The sequence below is a fragment of the Arvicanthis niloticus genome, chromosome 25 (genome assembly GCF_011762505.2).
Source record: "Arvicanthis niloticus isolate mArvNil1 chromosome 25, mArvNil1.pat.X, whole genome shotgun sequence".
Taxonomy (NCBI): Eukaryota; Metazoa; Chordata; class Mammalia; order Rodentia; family Muridae; genus Arvicanthis; species Arvicanthis niloticus.
In genome coordinates, this window is record NC_133433.1 from 32,450,580 (window position 1) to 32,477,897 (window position 27,318).

Consider the following 27,318-nt stretch of genomic DNA (forward strand, 5'->3'; position numbering starts at 1 on the left):
TCTTCAAGGAGGATACTGCTTTGGAAAGAATGTCTGAGTGATGGTTTGGGTATGCTTGGCCCAGGGAGTGGCACTATTAAAAGGTGTGGTCCTGTTCGAGTAGGTGTGGCCTTTTTGGAGTAGGTGTGGCACTGTGGGTATGAACTTTAAGAACCTCATCCTAGCTGTCTGGAAGCCAGTACTCTGCTAGCAGCCTTCAGATGAAGATGTAGAACTCTCAGCTCTTCCTGTACATCAACTTGGGCAAGCAAGGTTATATAGCATCATTTGGTGCATGGAAAGATCTCCTTAAGGTGGGAACCAGATCTCAGGGACATTATTTAGCATTTGAATCCATAACAGCACCAGACCAACCCCAACAATACCTATCCCTATAGAAAAGCACTCTTGGCACATTCTTCAGCTTTGTTAGTTAAGAAGTACATTTACGAGCATGCTCAGTTCAAGGTCCTATTTGAAGAAAACTGATGCATATTTGAACATGCTTTGCTCAAGGTCATGGAGCAATTTGTAAAGATGTTAACAGTCTTGGCTAGGGAAGTCATGGCTACCCTATGTTTTTCCTCCCAATGCTTCAGCTCCACTTAACATATTTCACTTTCAAAATCTTTTTAAAAAGATTTTCTCCCCGCACGAGAATGCAAGCCCATAAGGATCGGTTAATTTGACATTTCCCTGTGTTCTGAATCCTCCGTTGAGTTCCTGCTACTAGGTCAACTCTCAATCTCCACTTTTAAATCAGTGGATACATTAAAAAAAAAAAAAAAAAAAGAATTGAGCCTCATAGAGGTAACTTGTCTGTGGAGTTGCAGGCAATAAGTTGAACATAAAAATAAGTTGACTCAATGACCATCTTTTTAAACTGCCATGATTACACCGGATATGCACTATTCCAGGCCAGGTCCCCTCCTGGGACAATCCTATGGCAGTGGGAATGGGCACGGAGACTGAATGCCAGGATTTGGTGCTGGATTAGGTATCAAAGAATTATAAAAAGATGCAACCTGGGATGATTTTAGCTTCTAGACTGGGCACTTTTTCAGGAAAAATAAAGACCCGGGTTAAACAGAAGTAGGAAAGAGGAGGATGTGGCAAGTATCCTTTTTCACAATTTCTTAGGATTCCTAAAATAGTGTTAATACAATGTAACAAGTAAATCTAAACTTCCAGTGGGGACCGGGGAGCTGGATAGAACCACAGAAAAAACTCTGAGGTAAGCAAGCGTTTACACTGCCTTAGGTTTTTTGTTTTGGATTCTTTGAGGTTTGTTTTGTTTTGTTGGTTTGGTTTGGTTTTTGGATTTTTACTTTGAAAAGCCCTGGATAGTATTAAACTCAGAGCACTTCTGCCTCAGCATCGCAAACCATGGGGTTACAGGAGTCAACCACTAGGCTCATCCGCAGCAACGTTGGAAGGCAGACACTCAAACTCGCGAAAACGTCTTGAATAACCAGGCTACTTCGTTCTTCCAAATTTTCTAGATGATGGTTATCGCTCACACAAGTGGACAACAGTGTGGAACGTGGGAGCACCAAGGCCAGTTGTGGGCCGGGAGGGCGCGAAGGCAGCCAGCGGCCGTGCATGCTGCAGCAGCACGCGATGGCAGGGACCATTCCCAGGAAGCTCGCGCCCCAAACGACTCCCAACTCCCGGCGCGAAGCCTCCGCACGTCACTCGTGTCCCGCGACCTCCGGCCCACAGGGGACGCTGTGGGTCGCCAGGTGCGGCCACGGCGCGAGCGCGCGGTTTCTTCCTGGTGCGCATGCTCGCCACCGCTGCCGGCTGGCTTTTTTTTTTTTTTTTTTTTTTTTTTTTTTTCCGGGCCGCCCCGGCGGCTGCGTACTGGCTGTGGGATGGGAAGTGAAGCCCCAGCGAGCGGCTGCGGCGGGGCTGTGCGGAGCAGCCAGCGGGAGGCGGCGGCGGCGCGGCGGTGAGCAGCGGAGAGCGCGGAGCCGGCGGAGGGAGCACCTGCAGGCACAGGCGGCGGCTCCACCATGGCGATTCGCAAGAAGAGCAACAAGAACCCGCCACTGCTGAGCCACGAATTCGTGCTGCAGAATCACGCGGACATCGTCTCCTGCCTGGCGATGCTCTTCCTGCTGGGACTTATGTTCGAGGTGAGCCCTCCTTCCCGGCCCCCGACCACCGGCTCCCGGCCCCCGGCCCTCTAGCCGGGTCCGCGGACCTTAGAGTACCCGGCCGGAGCTGCGCAGCCCCCCGCGGCCCTGCAGCCCCGGCCCGCCGCCCCCTCCCGCGCCGCGCAGTTCCTGCTTCCCGCGAAGGGTTACGTGGCAGCCGGCGAGGGGCCGGCGGGGGTGGCGGGCGCGGCCGTGCTGGCCCTGCGCGGTGGGCGGACCCGGGGCCGGGGCAGCGGGGCCGGATGACTGACAGGGACCCCCGCTCGACCCCGACCCACAGCCGTGGCCGCCGCCTGCCCGGAGGGCGAGGACTGGGTGGCTCGCACCCGGTTGGCCCCCGCCCGCCGCCGCTCGTCCAACTTTCTGCTTGGGCTCTGGGTTCCCGGAGGATCCGGTCTGATCCCGACGCGAGGCTCGCAACAGCTGTGTTGAGGAGTCGAGCGATTTCGTTTCTTGAAGCAGAGGCGATGAGACTGTCAGGCGTGTGTAAATTCTCTTCCCACAGATCTGAGTATTTTGATGACTTATTTAACAGCTGTTGAATGTGGGTAATAAAGTTTGCAAGGTGAAACTGTAACAACCTACGGGTTTTTTTGCCACCCTCCTCAGTACTTCCGCCCACTCCCCCCACTTCCATTTTTTTCTAATCTGTAAGCCATCGAGTCTCATTAAATATATTGATGATTACCATTTTGTCTCCTCTCCTCCTGGCGTGTAACCTAGTGAGGATAAATATTTTATCATCTATTTTTTTACTAGTCTTTTTCTGCTGTCGAGAATAGGGCTTTAAAGGTTTGAGTTGAAAGCAAGGAACTAATTATGGAATGAGACAGCCAGCGATGAAAGGTGATTACGATTTTGTTTTTTGTTTTCCATAGAGCCCATTTGGTGTCGTTAGATAACTTTCTATGCTCTGTTTCTTCTCGTCTAAAAGACTTTTCTGAATCTACATGTAAGTACTTCTTGTTCCTGATAGTGTCACGGATGGTTGCAGCCACTCTCTAAGGAGGTGGCAGGGTGAAAGGCAGATAGAAGTAGTCAAAAAGCTTACTAGGTAACTCAAATCTGAGACGAGGTTTGTCCTCCCTTACAGACGAGCCATACATCACTAGTCCAGGCCTCACAGCTGCTGTTGAGAAATCAGATAATTGGGCTTGGAGAAGTCTGACAGTATTGTTTGAGTGGGTGGGATTCAACATCCAGGGTTTGATTGTGGCCCTGTGGTTAATGCTTACCTTGATTATTTGTTGTAGCGGGAATCCAGGGCTGGTGCAGGGCTGGAGCTTTCTCCCTGACCTGTACCCCGAGTCTGTAGTGCTTGCTTGCTCTGTCGCTTCTGCATGGGTCAGAAGTAGGCTCTGGGTTCAGTTATAAGCAACATACAGAATGCTAAATATTTGTAATCTCTGAATTTATGAAAAATGTTTTCCTGCTATAGCATTAAAGGCACTACATGGACACGGTCAGTAGGCCTTTGTCACCATATGCTGGAGAGTTGTGAATTCAAATCCAGTGGCAGCCACATAGTGAGTTCCAACTCTGATGACTGGTCAGCTCTACATGTCATGGTGACAGTCCCTGCCTTGAGAGGTGTAATTTAGGGGTGTGGTGATCTGCTGAGCATATCCACGGTACTCTAAGTGAAGTAAAATAGACAGCAGAAATCTGGACACTTAGAAATGCCACAACCTCAGTTTTTATGTAAACTTCTGCCTTATTTTCTAGGATGTTCACTATTATGTTAATGTTTTTTTTTTTTTTTTTTGAGTCTGTGTTGTCCTGCCTATCTTGAAATTTATTAACATAGACCAGGTTGGCCTCAAATTCACAAGAACCACCTGCCTCTGCCTTCTGTGTGCTGGATTAAAGTTTTTTTTTTTTTTTAAATTCATTTATTTTATGTATATAAGTACACTGTTGCTCTCTTCAGACATACCAGAAGAGGGCATCAGATCCTATTACAGATGGTTGTGAGCCACCATGTGGTTGCTGGGAATTGAACTCAGGACCTCTGGAAGAGCAGTCAGTGCTCCTAACCGCTGAGCCACCTCTCCAGCCCCCGGATTAAAGGTTTCTAACAGTAAGTGGATGCTTTAATGCTAAATAGAAGCTTTTAAATCACTCCAGAAAGGTGTGCTGTTCAAATGGTGACCAGAGCAGTGCAGCTTGTGAGGGTCATTTATTTTCCGTAACCAGATGGTAAAGATGCAAGTTTTGGAAGCACATTCTTCAGATGCAGAGGAAACTGACAGCGTGGGTTTTTGCTGTGTGACTTTGAAAATAATTGCTACTTAATCTGTAGAAGTATAGTGTGTGCGCGTGCTAAAATAATAGAGAGGATGGTATTTTGCAGAGCTGCTAAGTCTTTTGTCGAAGAATACTGAGGAAATATTAGGGGATTTGTGGGTTAAAAAGAGAGAGAGAGAGAGAGAGAGAGAGAGAGAGAGAGAGAGAGAGAGAGAAGAAAAACCCAAGAAATAACAAGGTATGTTACCAGCCAAACAGACAAGCACTTGAGAATACTCTAGAAGTCTGCATTCTGCAGCTGATTCAAGTCAGGGAATATGGGAACGTAAGTTTCCTTCTCTCTAGATGGGTTCTTCAAGACTTAAGTTAACTATACAATAGTGCTTCTCTCAGTGTTCGGTTATGCCTTGGCAGTTCATCCGGGTTGGAAAACAGATGACAAAGGTTTTAGAATCTCTCTCTCTGTCTCTACCCCTCACCCCCAAGGTTGAGGAAGAAATAATCTGTTTGAGGGGAAACGTTTGACTTTAGGAACTTTTTATTATACAAATTTTGTAAAGTTTTCTTTTCACAGTCAAATGTTTGTCTATAGAATCCAAAAATACTGTTAGTGATTTTGTATTTAAAGTAGGAAAAATTGAACAATTAAAAAAAAAAAAAACAAGATGTAAGAGTACTCTGGAAGCTTACTAGGAGGGATAATGTTCTCTCCATATGTGTCCTGGGGATTGAACTCAGGTCATAGGGAGTCAGGTCTCTCTCCATATGTGTCCTGGGGATTGAACTCAGGTCATAGGGAGTCAGATCTCTCTCCATATGTGTCCTGGAGATTGAACTCCTATCATCAGGCATGACAGCAGGCACCTTCATCCACTAACCGGCGTGTTTTATTACTGTTTGTTTGTAGTTTTCATTTTAAATTTTCTACGTGTATGGATGTTTTACCTGCTTGCATGCCTGTGCACACAGTGTGCCTGGAGCCCCAGAAGAAGGTGTCAGGACCCCTGGAACTAAAGTTAGACAGTTGTGAACAGCCATGTGGGTGCTAGGAGTCAAACCTGGATTCTCTGGAAAAACAGCAAGTGCTCTTAACCACTGAGCCATCTATTTAATCTGACAGGTTTTATTTTTAAACATAGCTTGTCTTAATGTCATTTCTGTCTGTCTTGAAAAAAGACAATTTTATATAACCTGATAGAAAAGTGGAATTTGAAGGAAATTTACATCCCCGTCATAAATCCAGTGTATAAACTAATCGTGTCGACCTCTAACAGTACAGAATATGTCTCATCTTTATAACATCGGATACCATGCTCCCTTCCACTGATGGCCACTCCAAAAAAAAAAACAAATTTTATGACTTTTCATATGCAGGCTTGGATCTCTCATTAAGTATGGTTTTGATGTAAAAATCTAAATTAATTTCACTTTTTTTTCCTTAGAAGTAGATAGTAGATAAATGTCCCAAAGGTTTTTTTTTTTTTTTTTTTTTTTTTTTTTTTGCTTTATAGTGCACTGAGCATCAGGGTGACATGTTGAGAGTGTAAACCAGTGAGCCTTATTGCTCACTTGCCGAAGCATTGCTGGAGGAATAGTGAAGCTTGGGAAAGTGGCAACAGCAGCAAGGTCGATTTCCTCCAGACGGCCTTTGGGGGGTATAGCTCCTATTTTTCCTTTTCTCCTCCTGCCTGATGTCACATGCTAAGCCAGCTGGAAGCCAGATCTTAATTTTATTTACAAGCCTTGCATAAAAGGATAATCTAATTTTTGTTGCGTTTAGAATTGGGTACTATATTTGTCTTTGAAGATTTACATTTGCTGTGTATAAAGGAAAACAAAGTTTTCCCTAGCCATGGCATCGATGGCCTCCTATTGTAAACTGGAAATGGGGGCACAGAGGCCGCAGAGTGCAGATCGGCAAGCAAGCATCCATCCATTGCATCTGATACCCACAGCACACACATGGCCAGAGGACAGCTCCGAGGAGGCTCCGTGTCTTTCATCTTGTGTGTTCAGGGATCAGTCTTAAGTTGACAGCCCAGAGGCAAGTGCCTTTAACCTCCAAGCCTTCTTGCTGGCCTCACAAATCTCACCTTAAACCCTTTTTTGACTTCATATAGACAGACAGACAGACAGACAGACAGACAGACAATTCTCATTAGACTGTGTGTGCATGTGGGGGTTAGAAAGCGACTTGCAAGAATTGGCTTTCTCCTTCCAGCACAGAAATCCCAGAGACTGAATTTGAGTGTTGGGCTTGACAGCCCACAACATCCATCTGAACCCTCTCATCAGGCCCCTCACCAAGTTTTAATGCAGTGTTTTTATTAAGCCTCTGTTCAACTGGTCTTCATATCCTCCCTATGGACTAACTCACTTTAGTGGCCAGATTTTAGGTATGTTTGGGTTTCTTTTTTGTGTTCTGTTGTTGTTGTTTTTAATCATAGATCCTGATTTATCTCTAGACCATGAATTCTAGGATAGCAGAGTTCAGGCCCAGCCTACACAGACCCCCTCCCCCCATACTTTGTTTCCCGCTGTCCTTTGCCAGCCGACATTGTTACCTCTTTTCTTTCCTCCAGTGTATTCACTCTTGTTGCTTCGCCTTTCTTCCTAAAACTTTTCCTTGACTAAAGGACACCACTGCACCTTATGCTCGGGAACTATGTTTGTACCCCAGGGGCGCCTGCACATGCCTCCACACACTACACTGTATGTTCTGTGAGTTCGCTATACATAATATCCACGATGGTTTAATAAACCCAGTGTTATGAAAGATGAACAACAATGATAAAGCGTAACAATTACACTCCAATACCAGTTGTATGAAGCCGGCCTCCTGTGTTCAGCCTTATGATGATGTGAGGTGCAGTTAGGCAGCGGCTGGCCTACAGTGTCAAGGTTCCCAGGACACAAGCACTGCCCTCACAGTTCATCTGACAGCCACACAGCTTGTAACAGGCCAGTGGTGCCTGTAGCGCAAGTCTACTGGACAGAGGTGATTGACGTCCCGGTGAGACAGGGAGACAGCACAGGTTCCCTCACGTCTCCCTGTCACACAGTTCAAACCTGACCTTCCTATTACAGGCTTCATGTTTTCACAGCTGCTGCTGACCACAGACAAATAAAAACCGTGCATAAGGGGAGATGACTCTTCTTGCTTTTCCTCACTCTTCTCCACCCTCAGCCCCCACTTCATTGTCTGTAAAACAAACTAGCCTCAAGTTCACGATCTTCCTGCTGTAACCTCTTGAGTGCTGGGATTGCAGACATGCGCTGGCATACCCGGCTGTTTCTGCCTTCTGTGTGCATCTCAGCTCAGACCACTGAGGGCTCCTAGGAGAGTAATCACATGTGATAGTTCCACATTCAGTTTTTGACCGCAGACGTCAGCTGCTTCCCCAGTGAGAACTATGCAGTCCTCCTCATGCAAGTCCCCATTACCCTTAGCAGGCAACATTACACTTCCCCATACACATGCGTGCACAGGTGAAACACGTTTTATCAGATAGAAGCTGGTGTGGTAGTACAGCCCTATAATGCTAGGATTTTGGAGTCTGGGGGAAGATTTTCTTGGTTAGCTGTAACTATTTGTCACATCCCTCAACAGAGTGCGTGCATGCGCGTTCAGGTTGGGTGGGTGGGTCCTTATTCTCACCCGTTCCCTCATCAGTCCCCCATATATAGATTCCTTCATTCACATGAGTAAGACAGTTCCATCACTGACTCATGACACATTACAGTCAAACATAGGGGTCAGCTGCATATATGGTATGTAAGACACAAATGGATTGCATGCTTAGAGCTGAGTCCCGTCTGCAAAGCATCCGATGGTATATATGCAGATAGTCCAGAGTTTAAAGACAAACAGAACAATTCAGGTTGCTTTGGATCTTAGGTGTGTGTGTGGATAAGGGAGACCTAGCCTGTGCTACCCTCACTGGCCTAGGAGGAAGCACTCAAGAGAACTCTCTTCACATCTTTCCATTGCTTTCCTCCTTCTCGATGTGTATATACCACGACCCCCCCCCCAAAAAAAAATATCTGTTAGCCCTGCACAAAGTCATTCCTCCACTCGTCAGAGCAGCAGCATTGTGACCAGCCACTAAGAGGGTTCGGTACCATCTCGTGACTCCTGGGGTTTCAGTCCACACCGTGTATTCTCTCTACGCCTTATGAATGTCACTTAAGCTGTGGCCGAAGATGATTCCATTTCATCCCACTGTCCTCATCATACCTATGAGCACCCGACATTGTAAATCCATATGCTTTTGAAACATTCTCCTTGGCTTTGGGGATACCAGGCTCTTCGTCATCTCTCTGTCACCAAATCTCTTTTTAGTTTAGGTACCACTGGCTTTCCCGGGATTTCAGTTGGAGGAGTCAGACCGTCGTGAGTTGCCCCCACTGCTTTAGGTCTGTGGAGAGTGAGGCCCCTGGTGGTCCCCCTTGAGGCTTGACCCGAGGTGACCAGCCAGGCTCTCACTAGGTGACATGAACTAATAGTTCCAGTAATCCATGGCCTGGGTGGGGACTAACCTTGGCCACATGGACCTTCAGGAGACACTTGCTCAACGAATAACAAGCACTTGAGTTTCAGCTCTGTTGGTGCTCGCTGCAAACAGCGCACGTTTGCATAGACAATGGATAAATTACCACAGTTCAGCTTGCATCCGTAAATAGTAATTCCCAAGTCTTCGTCATAAGTCCTGCCTGCCAGGTTCTTGTTGGGTGTAAGCCACCTGCAGCCCTTTCTAACCACGTATCTAGAAAAAAGTCAACTGGTGATCAGCCTCGCCCTTGTGTTCTTGTGTCCCACATTTTTATTAGTATTTGTCACCTCGTGCAAGCTTGAGCGCCGGTAAGTGATGTGGGACTCCTTTCTTTTGGTTGCTGAGCCATACTCGGCCTCTATCCCACCACCACTGTCCGAATGCCGACTGCAGTCCTTCATGGGATGTCTTGCAAGAGTCTTGTCTTGCATGTTTGCTCTATGGTAGTTCCATCTTCCATTTATTCTGTAACATTGATGAATTGTGTAGTATTTTCTAGGTGTTGTGCTGGGTTCTTTAAAATTATATTGGTATTCATCAACTCTACTGCATGGAGGTCAGAAGACAACCTACAGCAGTCTCCCTCTACCACGTGGGCTCCTGAGATTGAACTCAGCTTCTCAGGGGAGGTGACAGGGCCCTTACTGGCTGAGCCATGTCACCAGCTTCCCCATACTAGGTCTGGGCATACAGTGACAGCATGGTGTAGCATGGCCCCTCGTTAGCAGCACTTATTTCATGATAGGTATGATGCAGATTAATGGAGCCCTGCCGGATGGATGTGTGACTTGAAGAAGAGGTTAGAAGGCAGGGAAGACGCCCTTTAAAGATGTGATGGCATTGAGCTCTCAAGGGAGAAGACTTTCCAACAAAGACTGGTTAACTGGGCAGGAAATATATCTGTAACTTGAATACTAGTCACAGTAAAGTGGTCAGAACCCAAAGATTGGATGTTTACCAAGTATTTACAGGCACCATGGCCAGTGATGCATCAGAAAGGCAGGGGCCAGAAAGTAGATGTTGGAGGTACAATTGCAGACCACGCTATCCTAGGAAGACAGGAACCCAAGGAGAGAATCTTGGGAGGTAGAGTAGGGAACATGGTCACACAGTTGAAGATGATTGTGGCAGTGATGCGGAGACTCCAAGCAGGCAAGAGACACATTAGGTTACCTGGCAGGCTTATGAAAGAGGAAATGACCCCTCCTTAAAACCCTGCAGGCATACTGAAGTGGCTCAGTACTGTGTGTGTGCTTCTGTCTGTCCTGATGTGTGTGCTATACCTGACCATAAATTTACCTTGATTCTACCTCTGCTGCTTTCTTCATCCCTTTGTGCACCTTGGGAACTTCAAACAAGCTCTTGGAGCACACCTCCGAGAAGCATTTCCTACCCCAAGGAAAAGCAAAGTGCTTAGAGTCCTTCATCCTGAGTACCTATAGGATAGGCGGTTGGCACAGATCCTGCGGTATTTTAACAGTTTACCAGTCTGGACGAAACCCAGCCTCTTATCAAGGGAATTCATCTGTATTTGAGCCTTTCTGGTGCATCACTGGTCTTGGTGCCTGTAAATGCTTAGTAAACATTCACTCTTTGGGTTCTGATCACTTTACTGTGACTAGTAGTAAAGTTAAGGATATATTTACTGCCTAGTTAACCAGGCATGTGTTTGTGGGAGGGAGATGAACACACAGACCCTACGTGTGTTCCATCTCTTACACAAGCTCTGCTTCCTTTTATTAATGTACACAGCGTTTTTCTTGGTGGGAACTTACTGGTGGCTGTTCTGCAACAGAGAATAGCTATCTGAGAAATCATTGCTTACCGGATCAACTGAAGCTATCTTTGGGGGTTGGGGGGGGGGGCGGTGTTAACAATACAAATGAGTTACATGGTCTAAACCACAGAAAAACCCTTCAGTGAATTGCCCACCAGACTCTACCTATGATCAGAAGTCTCCACTGTGCCTACCTAACAGGCCACAGAAAAGGGGTCCTTCCTTCTTAGAACTGAGGGCAGAATTTGTAATCTTTTTGACTTGGTGTATTCATTTGGGAGAGATTGACAACTGATGTCTTTCATGCTTTCTCTCTCCAGATAACAGCAAAAGCAGCCATCATCTTTGTTGCGCTTCAGTATAATGTCACCCGCCCTGCAACAGGTGGGTGTTGATTAGGTGTGCAGTTGAACACATTTAGAACTGTCCCTGGACCCTAGAGTCTGCAATTAATTTCCAGTGTCCGGACTTTATTTTATCCTAGACAGTGTATGAAACTTAGTTTTCTATGTCTATTGTTTATTATGTATTTTGTGCATAGTCTCGGAGTTTCATCAGAGAATTCTGTATTGCTTCCTCTAAGCCTTTTCTAAAGGAAGTCCTGAGAATAGATATACTCGTTGCTGTAAGTCAGGATTTCTACAGCTGTGGTGGTCCACTTGAGGTTTTCTGCCCTTTGTTATGTACCAGAAATATAAGCTCTTCAGACCCATTCTTTTCACTTTTTGTTGAGCTCCGCCTCGAGCAAGTATTTTGACTAGAGAACGTCTTAGTAAACTCTCGGAAATAGCAGATAATATACTTTTATTTTAGAAAGTTGTATTTCCCAATTCTGCTGTGTAAAAAGTCAGTTGCCATGGGAAGTTGGCTACAGCTGAGGGCACGAATGCAGCTGAATGTCGTAAACCAGAGAGAAGATGCTTGCTTAAGGAAATGGGAGCTGCCTGGCAGTAACCTGCTCTGGATTTTCCCACCTTGGTGGAAGGAGAGGGGGACAGGGCAAGTTTGCTCTATTGTGTGTAGCTTTATAAATGCTTGATTTAGTGACTGAAAACAAATTGCTCGAGGGTATAGTGTCCTGTGGCACTTGAGATGCCAAAGTCATGTTCTCACCTAAATGTCCTAAATGTCCCTAAGCAAACCCCCCCCCCCCGACTCCACGAACAGATGTTAGCAACTCAAAACTACTAATATTTGCTTTGAGAAATTAAAGCAAGTTCAAAAACTAAAATGACTTTTAAGTAGTAGTTGCATCTCTGGTGCTTAGAGATCAGAACCAAGGCAGATAAAAGTTAACTTGTCTTCCATCAATCATCATAATGGAGAGGGTCCAGTTTGCACGTCCAGCCAGGGCCTGCAGAGGTTCCAGAGAAGATGAGAGTAGCCCAGGCAGGACTGGTAGAGCGTGGCTCCCTTCCCCTGTTTGGTTTCTGGTGGCCGTGACTAACATGTGTCAAGTCTCTTGTAAGTAATCCCTGAAGGTTTGGGTTGTAGAAAGCCTCTTCAGTTGTCATCTCCCCTTGGCCAGAGACCCTTGGGGAGACTGGCTAAGAGATCTCTGTAGAACCTGTATTGGGTTAGTCGCCTCTTGTTTGTTTCCATAACTATGTTGTACCGAGTGCTGTTTTCATAATCTCACGTATATTTTTGTGTGTGTGTGTGTGTCCTTTTTGGCCTTCAGAAGAACAAGCTACTGAATCAGCATCCCTTTATTACTATGGTATCAAAGATTTGGCTACAGTTTTCTTCTACATGCTAGTGGCGATAATTATTCATGCCATAATTCAGGAGTATGTGTTGGATGTAAGTATACAATCTCAGAAATCCTATTTTGTAAAACACTACTAGTTCTCCATCTGCTGATCATCATATATTAAGTGTGTTTTGGATTTGTTCATTATTACTAACAGCTGCTTTTATTTTTAGAAAATTAACCGACGGATGCACTTCTCCAAAACGAAGCACAGCAAGTTTAACGAATCTGGTCAGCTCAGTGCATTCTACCTTTTTGCCTGTGTGTGGGGCACATTCATTCTCATCTCCGTAAGTGTGGCCGCGGCCGTCGTTCTTACCTCTTGTCTGACACTAAGACTGCTGCCCATGAGTGTAATTAAGAGTCTCAGTCTGACTCTGCTGACTGAGAAGCCTCACCCGTCTTTAAGCATGGGATGTCAGTTACTATATCTTGTCGTCACTGGAGATCTCTCTGTTCACAAAGAGGATCTCATGTCAGCAGTGAGCTTGCCCAGGTGAGATAAGCATAAGTGTTGTTAGTCATTTCCTCCTTGAACGCTCCAGCTCTCCCAAGCAACTGAAATGCATAAATTTTCAAGTACGGCAATCAGAACCTGAGTTCTCTCTAACGAGAGGGAAGACAGTATCCACATCATTGTTAAGGAACGGTGCCTTCCATTCATATCCCATCGCATGGCTTTACATACATTTGAGATTGTTAAGCACATGATTCTTTTAAGTCATCATGGTCAAGATCAGTAACAGACAAAATAACATGGCCAGGATCTAACCGTTAATGTCAGAGATAAATTAAAACTCAGTTTTCCAATCCAGCGCCCGTCCCATCTGACTGACGTAAGAGTCGAAGGGAAATGTCAGCTTAGTATATCCGTGTGTGTGTGTGTGTGTGTGTGTGTGTGTGTGTACATACACACACAAAACGTTTCATGTGTACTTTAGTAAGAGTTAATTGATGAAGCAGAGTCTTCCTAGAGTCACCACTTAGGGTTTGGAGGGAGTTTTTACTTTGTTTCTTGTAATTTTCACCAAACACATCTAGTTTTCTGAGGAAAAGATCTGCATAGCATTGTATGGATTTTCATTGTTGTGAACTTCTGACTAGAAGTACAGTTTTCAGTTCTATGATTACATGCAACAAAGTGTGTCCTTACAAAGTTAGTCTGCACCCTTCACATGCTCTTCCATGAGTGGCACAGTGTTTGTTGCCTGTGCTTCCTTGCACCAGGACCTGAGGCTGCTGCACTGCACGGGACAGCTGGGTGTTGGCTCTGTCTTGGTCTTATGTCTCAGGCTCGCTTTCACTTTGCTAACCTAAGCAATTCAAATCACGTGGGACAAACTAAAGCATTTGACCTCTGTGTGCTCTTTGGAACCGTTTCTGAGGAACTGTAAATGTCTGCATGGTACTCACAGGTAATTGTCTTGTCTCTTAGGAAAACTATATCTCAGACCCGACTATTCTGTGGAGAGCGTATCCCCATAACCTGATGACGTAAGTTATTTTTTTTCACAGGCCTTTCTTAACTAGACTGTTCATTTCACAGAGAAGTCGAATCTGCCCATGTGATTCTCCCTCTGGACTTGATAACAATACATGAAGTGGTATCAAGCCTAGGACAGTGGTGTCCTGCAGCCTAGGACAGTGGCATCACCCTGTCATGAGGGAAAAACGCTGGGTGCTGTTCCTGTCTGTTACCAATACCTTTGCCAACCTGAGACAAGTGATTTTAGCAAACTTTTAAAGAGAATATTTTATATGTATGACTGTTTTGCCTACATGTATGTATGTGTACCTCCATGTGCCTGGTGCCAGAGAAAGTGGGAGAAGGCTTCAGATCCCCTGGGGCTGGAGTTTTGGATGGTTGTAAGCCGCCATGAGGGTGCTTAAGCCCAGGTTCTTTGTAGGAGCAGCATGTGCTCACAGGTGAGCAGCCAGCTCACAGCCCCCGGTTGCAACGGTTTGAATTGCTGCTCTCTTTGCCTTCCTTTCCCTTCGGCACGTCTACAGTTTTCTGTGGTTTCTATCTTTTCTTTCCATACCTCTACTTCTCTTATTCCTTCACTTCTGCTCTGTTCTGTCAGATTCCTAAGGCTGGGTTTCTTTTTCTTCTTGCTTGCATCCTGGATGTCTATGCATTGCCTCTGGAAGCTCCTTGTCAGGATAACACAGTTTCCTGCTGCATGAGAATCCTCCTTGCTGCTTTGCCAGCAAGGAGGCCCTTGCACCCAGCGTTGGCTGTTTGGTTTATATTTATGTAGCATCTGTATATGATTTGGGGTGTTCTCTAATCACCTCACATGTGTGTGTCCCGCTCTGTGCCCCTACCTGTCAAGACTTACATCCTTCTATCAACAGTAGAGCTGTGTCAAGACTTACATCCTTCTATCAACAGTAGAGCTGTCTCTTCCTTTAGTCTTTCTGCTTAGGAAGGTATGGGCACTTCAGATCCAGGTAGTACTCACTGAATAATTGGTGGTCTAAAAACTAGAGAAAAATTCACAAAGGAAGGGAGTCACATAGCCATGAGCATGCCTGTTTTAAAGCCAGCAGTCATATAGTTCCCCCTTCTGAGTCCTGCTCACATACAGCCATGTACCTTCTAGAAATGGTTTCAGGCTGCCTGTTCTGCTTTACACTCAGAGGGAAGAGTGAGGAGATGGTCTGGCAGAAGTGGCAGAGGTGTATGGTGTACAGAGGAGACTGCTGAGTCTGACTAAAACCGTCGCTGGGAACCCTCCCTGCCTCAGCCCTGCCTTTCCTGCCCCTGCTTCCATTTGTTTGTGTTCTTCCATGTTGCAGCCCAGAGGAAGTAACATCTCACTAAGGAAAACATAGCCCGTTTCCAGTGACACGATGAGCCATTGCTTTACCTGGCCCCTTCCCTTTTACCATGTGTTCCTTGTGACACGGGGTGCTCTTTTGCCCCATCTCCCTGTTGATGAAGCCTTGATGTAGATCTGTGGGTCAGGAGTGGCCTCCTGCTCAGCCCTAGGTAACTGACAGACCAGGGGTTCGGGTTCCACATGCTGTGCCTTTGCCCGTTATTGCAAGGCCACAGTTGTCTGAATAGTGGGGAAGCTGGGCAAGCTGGCCCCTAAAGAGCTGCTAAAGATGGGCATGACAGCAGTAGCTTGGCCACCTCGTCCCTCCTGCCTTCTGCCACCTCTGTTTTTGGTTGTCTGATTTTGTTGTTGTTTTGTTTTTAAATACTATCCTTTAAAAGATATTTCCCTTCCTCAGATTTCAAATGAAGTTTTTCTACATCTCTCAGCTGGCGTACTGGCTCCATGCATTCCCTGAACTCTACTTCCAGAAAACCAAAAAAGTAAGCTGGATTTGTATTGTTTTTTACCTTTAAAAAAAAAAATGTCTTGTTGCTGGGCAATGGTGGCGCACACCTTTAATCCCAGTGCTTGGGAGGCAGAGGCAGGCAGATCTCTGCCTTTGAGGCCAGCCTGGTCTACAGAATGTGCTCCAGGACAGCCAGGGCTACACAGAGAAACCCTATCATGAAAAACATTAAAAAGAAAGAAAAAGCAAACAAACTGTCTGGTCATTGCTAGTCCTGAGTGTGCCTGTGCTCTCGGCCTCCGCTCTGTTTGTCTTCCCACCTCCCCCTCATTCAAAACCTAAAACTCTCAACCATTTCTTTTCTAAAAAAAAAACCTTGTGATTTTGTTACATTTGGCATGCTGATTGCTCACTTTTAAATTAGTGCTAATTTAAATTAAAACTTAACCAAGTTTTTTTTTTTAAATGTGTTAGTTTCCTCTTACTGGTTTTCTTTTAGCAATTTATTTCACAACTAACTAGTTGGATTTCAACTAGCAGTCCTTTGTGTAAGTCTAAAAGAAGAAATCTGTGTTGACAGAAAGGTACAGCCAGTTAAACTTTCACCAGGAAACCCTTCCTGCCATGGGTGGGCGGGGCGTGGGTGGGCGGGGCAGTCCTCTTTAGCCTGTGGGAAAGGCCTTTGCTTGAGGAAGTGGATAACTATTGGAGTGCTCAGTGCCCCCTTTGGAAGCTGGCCTCCGCGGCTGTAACAGTCACTGCCACCGTCCCTTTACAGAACTCTTGTCCGCGATCCTGAGAAGCTGCCCAGCTGCGTTGGGTGTGTGTGTGTGGGGGGGGGTGCTCCCGTCTGTAACCTCCCCCTCTCCGTTCTGTACACTTTGCTTTATACTTCACACTTACATTCACATGATGGAGGCTGCTCTTTCAGGATTACCTTTTCCCTGTGATAAAGTAATCAAATATATTTTGTGTAGATATAGTTTAATAATAGAAATACTAATAACCTATGTAGGACGTACTTGAAACTCATGGGAAGGATGATGTCAGGGAAGGATAACCAGGTGTCGATCCAGATGAGACAATGTCTGTCATTGATTAATGAGCCTAAGTTCCAGCTGCACACGGGTTTGTCTTACCTTTTGTTGGCTGTGTGCTTGCTTATCCACGTTTGCCACAGGTAGAAGGTTTGGTCTTTAGCTCCTTCAGAGAAGTTTTCCTAAGTGGAATTAGGACATCCATTTACTGATAGATTTATCTCTTCCCCTCCCAAAGTCCACAGATAGTCTTTAAAAAGCGTGTACTACAAATAGACCCTTTCTCTCTGTTCTGTATGTGTGCCAGGTGTCTGCCAGGATTAACTAACAGTTCCAAAGTACAAGCCATGTACGCTGGCACATGTCATAAAGAGACAAGTTAAGGTGAGGGCTCTCAGTTTTTGGAATGTCTGAAAAGTTATTAAGCCCAGAGTTTCCAGGAGCTCTTCCCTGTCTGGTGAGCTCCTCGTGTGAGACTTGGGTCTCCTGGGGCTGTGCTGTGTAAAATAGTAGCTGCTGGCCACTGGTAAAGAAGTTACGTACAAACACATAGTTTTATGTCATAGTGACACTAGCCATTTTAATGCCCTTATAAATGTGAGACTAACAACTACCATTTTATATAGAAGATCCTACACACACACACACACACACACACACACACACACACTTTTAAAGATGGTTTTTCTGTGTGGACCCAGTCTGGCTTGTAACTCATGATCTTCCTTCCTTTGTTTCTCCTGATTGAGGGGAAGTGATAGGTGTGTGTGCCACCATTTGTGGCTAGGACAGAGACTGAGGGAACATTGGTATAATTGTGGAAAGCTTTGTTGGCCAACAGTCTTGAGAATATCGTAGTTTCTTGATGCTTGGCTACTGGACAGGGCTCAGCTCTTCCAAACTTGCTTTAGGTGTTTGCATGCCCGTGGGCACAATGCCTCTGAGTTTCATTGTTAATCCAAGTCTGTCTTGTGCACTGACCCTGGTGAGTAGAAAGGAACCCTGCAAAGCAGTCGTTCATTTAGCTCCTAAAGCTCTTGCTTATCAGCCCCTGCCAGATGGCATTTCTCCAGAAGTGTGGTCTCATTTTTATGGGATAATTTGCATAACTTAGAACTTAACTGAAACTATTTTTAACACTTACACGTGACAGTTGAAAGTAACTGTTTCAAGTAATTAGCATAATTTGAAAGTCGCAGCTGCATATGTGTTAAACCATTTCTGAAAATTTACTCTATGAAATGCATTTGGGGGAGAACTCTTTACTGGAAGAAACTTGGTGCAGTGACAGGTTTGCAGCAGACTCACAGGCAGAGAAGTAAGGGCAGTGTGAAGAGTGAAGTGAAGGTGTGGAGGCAGCCCACTTAGTGTCCTGAGTGGGAATATTGAAATCATGCAACTTCACGGGAAGCACGTCTGTTTACCCAGGAGAAGATTGGAAATGCTGTTTTCTAGCCAGGCTGTGTAGTGTGTAGCCCCAGTGCCGGTACTGAAGAGGTGGAAGTAGGAGGGTTGTTTGGGCAAAATATATGAGACCCCATCTCAAAGAGGAGTCATGCCTTAGCTAGTTTGAACTTAGAAGCTTTCAAGGAATTCTAGAAGTGGTCAGACGTTTTGTTGCTGGTAATCAAGTTAGCTTTGATTATAGATAATAGAATTGGTAGAATTGATTGTTATATCCAACGTTTGGAAACGCTTCCCACCCCCGCTTGTTGGTGGCCGAGGTCACAGCTCGAGTCTCTGAGCTCAGCACTGCAGCCTCCCTTGGGGTTTCCTAAAGTCTGTCCTTTGACCCGGATACGGACTTTAAGGGGGCAGTGATGGATGTATCTTAAGCCTTATGTACCTTTCACAAACATTTATGATTAATCAGAATAATCAGTATATATTATCCCTGTAATATAAGAGCTTTTAAAACTTGGTTTAAGATGGATTATAGGGGGAATCTTTACCTTTTATAGGTTCACGTGTGATCATTTGTAATCAAGCTTGTGTTGTCAAGAAGTGGTTTATTATAAAAAGAGAAATCTACAGGGGCTCTTTAATAAAAAGATCCTGGAAGAGCAAGTAGAAGTTTTGGAATTTATAATTTAAACACACCAGCTAGATTTTCTACAAAAAATGGGATTATCCAAATTTTATGGCATTCCACGATTCCCTTGCATAAGCTATATGGATATTAGTATTGAGAATATAATACCCAGGTATGGAAGCACACATCCAGAATCCCTCCACAGAACTTTCTCTGAAACACTTTATTAAATGACTCATTGTTAGGAGTATTTTGTGTGTTAATTGTAAACAAAATCTCTCACTGTGGCTTTCGGTTGAAAAAGGTAATTCCCATAACAAAACCATAGGACAAAGGAGAGACTGTGCTGAGGACACAGCAGACTTGCTTCTCCCAGCTGTGTCAGACTAACCTGTTGTTTCCATAGCTGTGATGAGCCATCTTTGGACAGCCGGTCTACTCAGGACTCAGCAGCAAGCTGCTTCTGTGAGCTCCTTCTGAGAAAGCCAGTTCTACCCAGCGGCCTTGGTCCTCTTCCTTTTCCCTTCACCAGAGAGCGGGGCCAGACAAGAGTGTGGTTATAGCCTACCTCCCACCGCAGGCTGCCAGGGAGACTGCAGGGCCATGGGTGCTTACCCTAGAGCAGTGCCCTGAAGCAGTCATTCCCTAGATGGGCTGTTTCTACTTAGCCTTGCGACCTTACCTGGGATGCGAGTTCTCGGTGGCTCCTGCATCCTCATGTCTCCTCACTTTTTTTTTTCCCTTAATGGTGTTTTTAGTCTTGTGATGCAGAGTTAAGCTAACTTGCCCAAGACCACACCCACGGGAAGCACGGAACTGAGTTTTCTTAGGTTCCCTTTTGCTGTGTGGTACGCCTGGAGTAGGAGAAAGCCCCCTTGAAAACTGTTATTTGGGGGCTGGAGAGATAACTCAGAGGTTAAGAGCACTGACTGCTCTTCCAGAGGTCCCGAGTTAAGTTCCCAGCAACCACACGGTGGCTCTGTACTGGGATCCAATGCCCTCTTCTGGTGTGTCTGAAGAGAGTGACAGGGCACACACATACATTAAATAAATAATAAATAAATAAATCTTTTAAAAAAGAAAGTGTTGTTTGAAAGCTGTTGCTGCTTCATTAGCGTCTTGGGAACTTACGCTTTTGAGCATGGATTTTGGTGATGGCGTTGATCTGCCATTGTTATTGTCTCAGTCAGGAAGGTAGGGCTAAGACACCAAGTCATCTGGATATAAGAAATGTGTTATCGCTTACGCCGTTACAAGTGAGAGTGTTGACCGTGTTGTTCATCTGCAGTGTGTCTTTGTATTTGCAGGAAGATATTCCTCGTCAGCTCGTCTACATTGGTCTTTACCTCTTTCACATTGCTGGAGCTTATCTTTTGAAGTGAGTTGGGATTTGGCTTGGGTATGACTAGCGGACAGTGTGCTGCTCTGTCTGAGTTGGTAATCAGCCTTTCTTCTCCGTGTGTTCTTTCAACAGCTTGAACCATCTGGGCCTTGTTCTTCTGGTGCTGCACTATTTCGTTGAATTTCTTTTCCACATTTCTCGTCTATTTTATTTTAGTGACGAGAAGTATCAGAAAGGGTAAGTGCTGTCCTCCTCTGTTTGTTCTGCAGGTGTTCGGAGTCAGGGCCTGTATTGTCAAAGCCTGTGTCTGTGAGAATTCTGCAGTTCTGTTAGGAGTACCTTAAAAGAAAGCAGAACCACCACTTGACAATACCCACACTGTGGGCTGAAGGGATGACTCGGTGGTGAGAGTACATGTTGCTCTTGCCGAGGATCTCTTCCCAGCACCCACACGGTGCACATCGCCAAACTGTAGCTCCAGGGAATCCAGTGCTCTCGTCTAGCCTCCACAGGCACTAGGCATACACATACACGTGCACATGCACATGCGCATGCACATAAATAAGTAGGTAAATAAATAATTTTAAAAGCAATATTCATAGTCTATATTCCATTTTTTAAAATAGTGTTTGTTAGCTGGACAGATTCTGTATTGGACTTAGTGTTTCTATGGCTGCAATAGCATGGCATTCTTCTGAGAAAAGGAGCGATAGAGAAGAAGCCTTTTAGGAGAAAATAAAGAGACAGGCCTGGTGAGAGGCTTGACAGAAAAGCCTGCAGAGTTAAGGTCATCCCCAGAAGCACAGAAAGGCGTGAGGAGAGGACCAGCTACACACAGCTGTCCTCTGACCTCCACATGGCATGCATATGCCCCCACCCACCCCTACAGCATGCACACCATAAATAAAATTGTTTTTTTTGTTTTTTTGTTTTTTTTTAAAAAAAAAGGAGAGAAAGTAAAAAAAAAAAAAAGGGTGATATAGTCTTACGGATATGAAAAGACTGATAGAAAAACTCAGATGGAAAAGAAAGATTGGAAAGGTGTAGCTTATAGAGAGTGACATCTGTGGCCCTCTGAACTGGGAATTGGCATTGGTTGTTCATGACAGCACTGGCTTGGCCTGTGCCCAGCATACATAAATTCTCAAGCATATCACCAGTACTTCACAATGAACAGAAATATTAAACAGTTGTCTGCTGGAGTTCTGGAAAGCCTAACTAGGGTAATCAATGTTGTGGACCTCTGACAGTATGCTACATTGTGTAGGATTTCCTAGGAATTCAAACACAGAAATCCTTTTTGCAGAATAAGATGCTGTTTGGGGGACTAGAAAGATGTCTTGGTGGGAAAATGTTTACTGTACAAGTATTAGGACCCAAGTTCAGATCCCGAGGCCCATAAAAGCCGGGTATGGGGAGTCAGCAAGAGTAATCTGGGACTGGGCGAGCCAGGCTGTCAGTCAGTGAGCTAAAGTTTCATGATAGACCTTGTCTCAGTGAGGAAGGCGCCCTCAGTGCTCCGGGTCTTCACGGGCCCAGCCGCATGTGCTCACCCGTAACACAGCAGAGCTGCTTGAATGTGCATTTGCTCAGGAGGGATCTCACTGCAGTAGAACTGTCTCTTCATGGTTTTCTTACTGTGACTCTGCACGTCTTTCTTACAGGTTTTCACTCTGGGCAGTTCTTTTTGTTTTGGGAAGACTTCTGACCCTAATTCTTTCAGTCCTTACTGTTGGTTTTGGCCTGGCAAGAGCGGAGAATCAGAAGCTGGATTTTAGTACTGGAAACTTCAATGTGTTGGCGGTTAGGTACGGTTATTTTATGCACTGTTGCTGAGTGTAATAAGTGAGGGGTAACTGGGGCTGGAACCTTGGTTTGGTTTCTGTCCACGTAGGACAGTACTAAAGCTTTGGTTTGATTTCTAAGATGATTTTCTCAGTGAATGATTCTGCCTTTGCATTAAGTATTAGCACTGAGTCACCACCCCGTCCGACCACGGTAGGCTACGTGTATTCCATGGCGTATTCAATACGGGCTAATGTTTGTTTTCCACGTGCTTTTCAGGATTGCTGTTCTAGCGTCCATTTGCATCACACAAGCCTTCATGATGTGGAAGTTCATTAACTTCCAGCTTCGGAGGTGGAGGGAACATTCTGCCTTTCAGGCCCCACCTGTGAAAAGGAAACCGGTCGTGACCAAAGGCAGGTCTTCCAGAAAAGGAACAGGTTGGTATTGACTTAAGTGCTGGGAGCACAGAAGTGGAGGCATGCAGAAACATAGCTACGGGGCTTTTATTCCCAAAGCTTTACCAGATAGATTCTGTACAGGGAACAGTACAGTTTGCGGTCATCCGTGACTGGCTCCAGTTGACATATTTTAACTTTTCTATGTATTACGTAGATGCATCTGTATGTTGTCTGGACGTCATGGGCTCCAGGGATCCAACTTGCAAAGCAGCCAATCGCTGAGATACATTGTCAACCATAACATAATATTTTTTAATTTTTGTAAATGACATTTTGATTTATGGAGGGTGAGTGAGCACAGGCCAAGGTGTGCATGTGGTGGGCAGAGGACAGTGCTTGGGCAACAGCCCTCTCTGTCCACCTTCTGGAGCCTAGCGCTAGAGCTCAGGCCATGGCCTGTCTCAGAGGCACGTTCACCGGCTGAGTGCAGCTGTAGCATGCACGGCATCACCACTGCTCAGTTGTATATAAGCGTGCCATGCTTTATCTGGTTGGAGGCAGTTTGGGTTGTATGCACTTTGAACAATAAGGTGATGTAAGCACGTCTTCCACATCTTTGTCTGCACACCTCTTTTTCTGGTGTCTCTTAGGTATGTGGTGTGGAGCTGCTGGGTCATTAGGGAGAGCACCAAACTATTGCTGCTGCATCGTGGCTTCATTTTAGGGAGCTGCATCTTTCTCGGCTTCAAACACAGTTGTTCTTGTACTATGTTTAGGAAGACTAACCTCTCTATGATGAAGTTTGAAAAATGAGTCCCATCTGAGCTCTGGCTTCTGCCAGATGGACTTAGGTGCCTGACACTGTGCAAATAGTGCACTGCCTTGCTGTGCTTGTGTGGGTAGGCACTCCCTTGATATGTCTGTGAGAATGGGTAGCCCACTGCCTAGCTTTGGTGTGTGGGTAGCTAGCTCACTGTCTTGCTGTGGTGTGGAGGTGGCTAGCTCACTGTCTTGCTGTGGTGGGTGTCTAGCTTACTGTCTTGCTGTGGTGAGTGGGTGGGTAGCTCACTGTCTTGCTGTGGTGTGTGGGTGGCTAGCTCACAGCCTGGCTGTTTTTCTGTGAATCTGGAAGGCTCTCCAATTTTCTTCCTTTTCACGTTTTGGTCGTCTCAGGTGTTGAGCATTTCTGTGTGAGTTTTGGGATCCTCCTTTTTGTGGCTGCCAAAAGCACCTGGAGTTTTGCTCCACATTCCCTCTCCTCTGTGGGAGCATGAGCCTGGGTGTCTGTTCATTTATTCTGTTCTTTAATGTCTTCCAATTCAATTTTATAGCTATCAGTCTAAATGTCAAGTACTTTGATTACATTTCTCCCTAAATATTTTACTCTTTTGGATGCTGCTGTAAAATAGAATCATCTCCTTAATTTCATTTTCAGATTGTACATTGCAAATGTGTACAGTGCCGTTGATTCTGCATATCGATCTGGTGTCCTGCAGTCTTTGATGGACTTAGGTTAAGTGGTTTAGTAAGCGTGGGTTCTTTTGGATCATCTATTAATGAAAATAGTTTGTGCCAATTCAGATTCTTTATGTTGCATTGTTTTTGCTAAATTATCCTGACTTGACCAGGCATGGGCATGGTGCAGGTGTAGAGACCACAAGAATGTTGGGTGTCTTGTTCTCTGTAGATCTCCCTTCAGACAGGGTCTCTTATTGACTCTGGAGTAAGGATGGCGGCTACAAGCCCAGCAGTCTCCTGCCTCATCCGATGTCCTTGTCTTCACAGCAGCTTCTGTGTGGATGTGGACAATTTGAAATAAGTCCTCAAGTTCACCCAGCGAGGACTGTCACCTGTGGTGGCATTACCCAGCCCTCTTCTCTGGATGTAAACTTACTCTCTCAGTCCTGGTGCACACCCACGTTAGGGGTGGATGATGGTGCTCCTTTGCTGTGTTGGTTTTTGATTATTTGGTAGGATTTTTTCCATCTGTGTTCATATAAAAGATTGGTCTATAATTAGCACTTTTTCCCCCCAATATCCTTGTCAGTTCCACTAGCTTTATAAACAGCATTAAATCCATCCGTCCATTGGTCAGTCTGGTGCTGTTTGTCTGTAGGTTGATGGAGGACTTCACAGTGACTCCATCTCCACAGATTCACACTCAAGATAAGGAATTGAGTCTCAATTTAATCTTCCCCTTTCAGCAACTTGGGTTTTTTTTGGGTTTTTTGGTTTTTTTTTTGTTTTTTGTTTTTTGTTTTTTTTTTAGGAATTTATGTCTGTTTTTCTTGACAGTCAAAACCCCAGCATGTTAGAGATAAGATGTAGCTCAGAATAGAGCACCAACCTGGAATTGGAGCCCCAGGGTACAGTTTCTATCACTGAGACAAAGCAATAGTACTTTTGAGTCCGTCTTGATTATTTTATTTTTACGTCTGTCTGTCTGTCTGTGTTGTGTCTTCACTGTGTCAATTCCTTCTCTTGCTCCCAGCCTTAGGCTTGGTTGGCTCTTGTGCTGTTGGGGTCCCCTTCTCGAGATGATTCCTGGTCATGGTTTTCACCGTTTCTTAAGAATCACCCAGAGTTCAGGGGAGACTTTCTCCCTCATCCTGTGTTGGCTGCATTCCTCAAGCCTTGAGTGCTGTCCGGTTCCAAATACTTGTCATTGCAATTTGGTTTCTCTTTGGAACCATAACTGTTTTGAGAGTCCATTATTTGATTTATTAGATGTTTTGTCGTCTGCTTGTCCTTCTTCTGGTGTCTAAATTCCACTGTGATTTAAGACTGCCTTCAAAGGATTTCCCTTCCCTAAAATTTGCAGAAACTTAGATTACAGCTCAGCCGGCACCCAAAGGTGTGAAACCCACGTGCCTGCCTCCCTCCCTCCCGGGTGCTGGCATTGAAGGTGTGACTACCACAGCTGGTACACCGTCCGTTTTGAGGAATGGGCTGCAGTCACCTTCAGCTGTCGTAGTTACCGTCCCTAAGAACATTTACATGTTTTAAAGAAATGACTTACAGGGCCTTTCATGCAGAGTTTGTATGGTTTGCAAGCCCTGTAAGTTCACCACAGTGTCTGCCCTGCCCCTCTTCTCTCTCTTTAATAATACTTACTTCCTTTTAATTTGCTGCTCAAGTCCTCGTTCACCGTAAGGATCACAAATTTTACCTGAGAATTTGGGACTCCAGTTCGTACCTGCAGATACGTTGTGTATAACACTGGTTGTTCATATTTGCCTATGCCGAGAACAATGGCTGCCTTATCTCTCATTGCAGAGAACGGTGTGAACGGCACAGTCACTTCAAATGGAGCTGACTCTCCACGGAACAGGAAAGAGAAGTCTTCGTAATGGATCGGAACTGACTGATTAATGTCCCCCAAAGAGTCTGCTTTCTACTGCCTTTCAGCACTGGCCTTTTCTCTGTTCTTAAAAATACACTTTATGCTCTTTGATGTTTGCTGTTGTCCTGCGTCCGAAAGGGCATTTGAGGGGAGGGTGGTTACTCTGAGGAGAACATATTTTAGCTTAGACTCAGCTACCTGCCTTCAAAATAGTTTAGGGACCATCTTTTTTTTGTTTTGGTTTTTTTGTCTTTAATGTTTTTTCTAATGGTTTGGGAGAAACCATTTACAACCCCCCCCCCCCCCCACACACACACACACACACACATAACCAGTGAACATTTTTCTTGCTCTCACCAATTTTTTTTTACAATATTATAGCAAGGTGACCTGTTCTAAGAAGGTCATATTTTTTAAGTTGTCTTTCAGGGTCAAATGGAAATACTATAAAGTCAGATGTCGGACTTTTAATGTTTTCAGTGTTCTCTAATTTTTAGGAGTTTTTTGTAGCCTTTACACCTGGGGGGGAAAAAAGATTTGTAAAATCACCAAAATAATTGTGTGCTTTATTTTCTAAGTCGTGGTTGTACATGTTACATCCCATTAAAAAGTACTGATAGCTACTGCAAGATTTATTGCCACCTATTGGGGCAGATGTCATCCATTGGAGCAGATGTCTTATTAACACAAGGAAGTGAAGTACTTAGGAAATGAAGTCTTTTTGTGCATTTTCAACATTTATCAACTGGCAATCAGAAAATGTTTACTGTGAAGAGGAGTATTCAACTTACATAGACCTTTTTGATATGTTTGGTAGTGATTCTTGATGGGGCTTGTTGTAAGTTTAGTATGTATAACATCTTAATGAGATACCATTTAATCTGCAAGCCCTTTTAAAAAGTAATGCCTACTTGATTGCTATCTATTAAAAACAAAAGGTGTCAGGTAATTACATTTGGGAAACTAATGCACTAACTTTAAAGAAATTGAAAATTCAGGTGGATAGTCTTAACAGAAGACATGCTTTATGTTATAGCTTTGGACCCATCTTTAATTGAGAAACGTTTATCTGTATAAAACATATTTTTGGATAAATATATATACATATATATTTGTATCTACAGAAAGGCTCTAAAAAGCATTTGCGTAAACTGGTTCCCTTTTCTATGCTCGTCTTCACACCCTGCGCTCGGTCTGTCCGTTGTTGTTCAGCACATGCAGTGCTCCATTGGTCCCCGTTCTCACTGTCACCAGCTAAAAAGTGTCCGTGCCATGTTGAATATAGAAGCTACAAGCCTCAGGCCTGTAGTTAAGTTGCCATGCTGCTAGAACATGCTTTCTCTTCTCTAGCTGTTTACCTACTTCCTGGGAAAAGTAGTCGCTCTCTGTAGCAGTACCAAGTTTGAGTGGAACCAAATTTCTGTCCTTAAAACTGGCATTATATTGAACAATACATTGAGAAATCGAAATAAAAAATTTTTAGTTTCACAAGCCACTTCCTGGACAGTTCCTTCACTGTAATGTTTATGCTACTTTGAATGTATATTCTCATTAAAGTATACCATTAAAAGATGAGTCGATTTTTCATAAGCAGATATGCTTCCTGGCACTCAAGC

At 44.8% G+C, this 27,318-nt stretch overlaps 1 protein-coding gene across 1 annotated transcript; it reads left to right on the top strand.

Moving 5' to 3' along the window:
• Positions 1-1,822: 1,822 nt before the first annotated feature.
• On the top strand, positions 1,823-27,197 carry Tram1 (translocation associated membrane protein 1). The gene is made up of 11 exons (XM_076924347.1): positions 1,823-2,117; positions 11,036-11,099; positions 12,397-12,518; positions 12,642-12,758; positions 13,904-13,962; positions 15,712-15,796; positions 20,139-20,209; positions 20,306-20,410; positions 21,838-21,981; positions 22,238-22,398; positions 25,636-27,197. The coding sequence occupies exons 1-11, from the start codon at positions 1,995-1,997 to the stop codon at positions 25,707-25,709; spliced, it is 1,125 nt and encodes a 374-aa protein (XP_076780462.1). The 5' UTR covers positions 1,823-1,994; the 3' UTR covers positions 25,710-27,197.
• Positions 27,198-27,318: the final 121 nt, after the last annotated feature.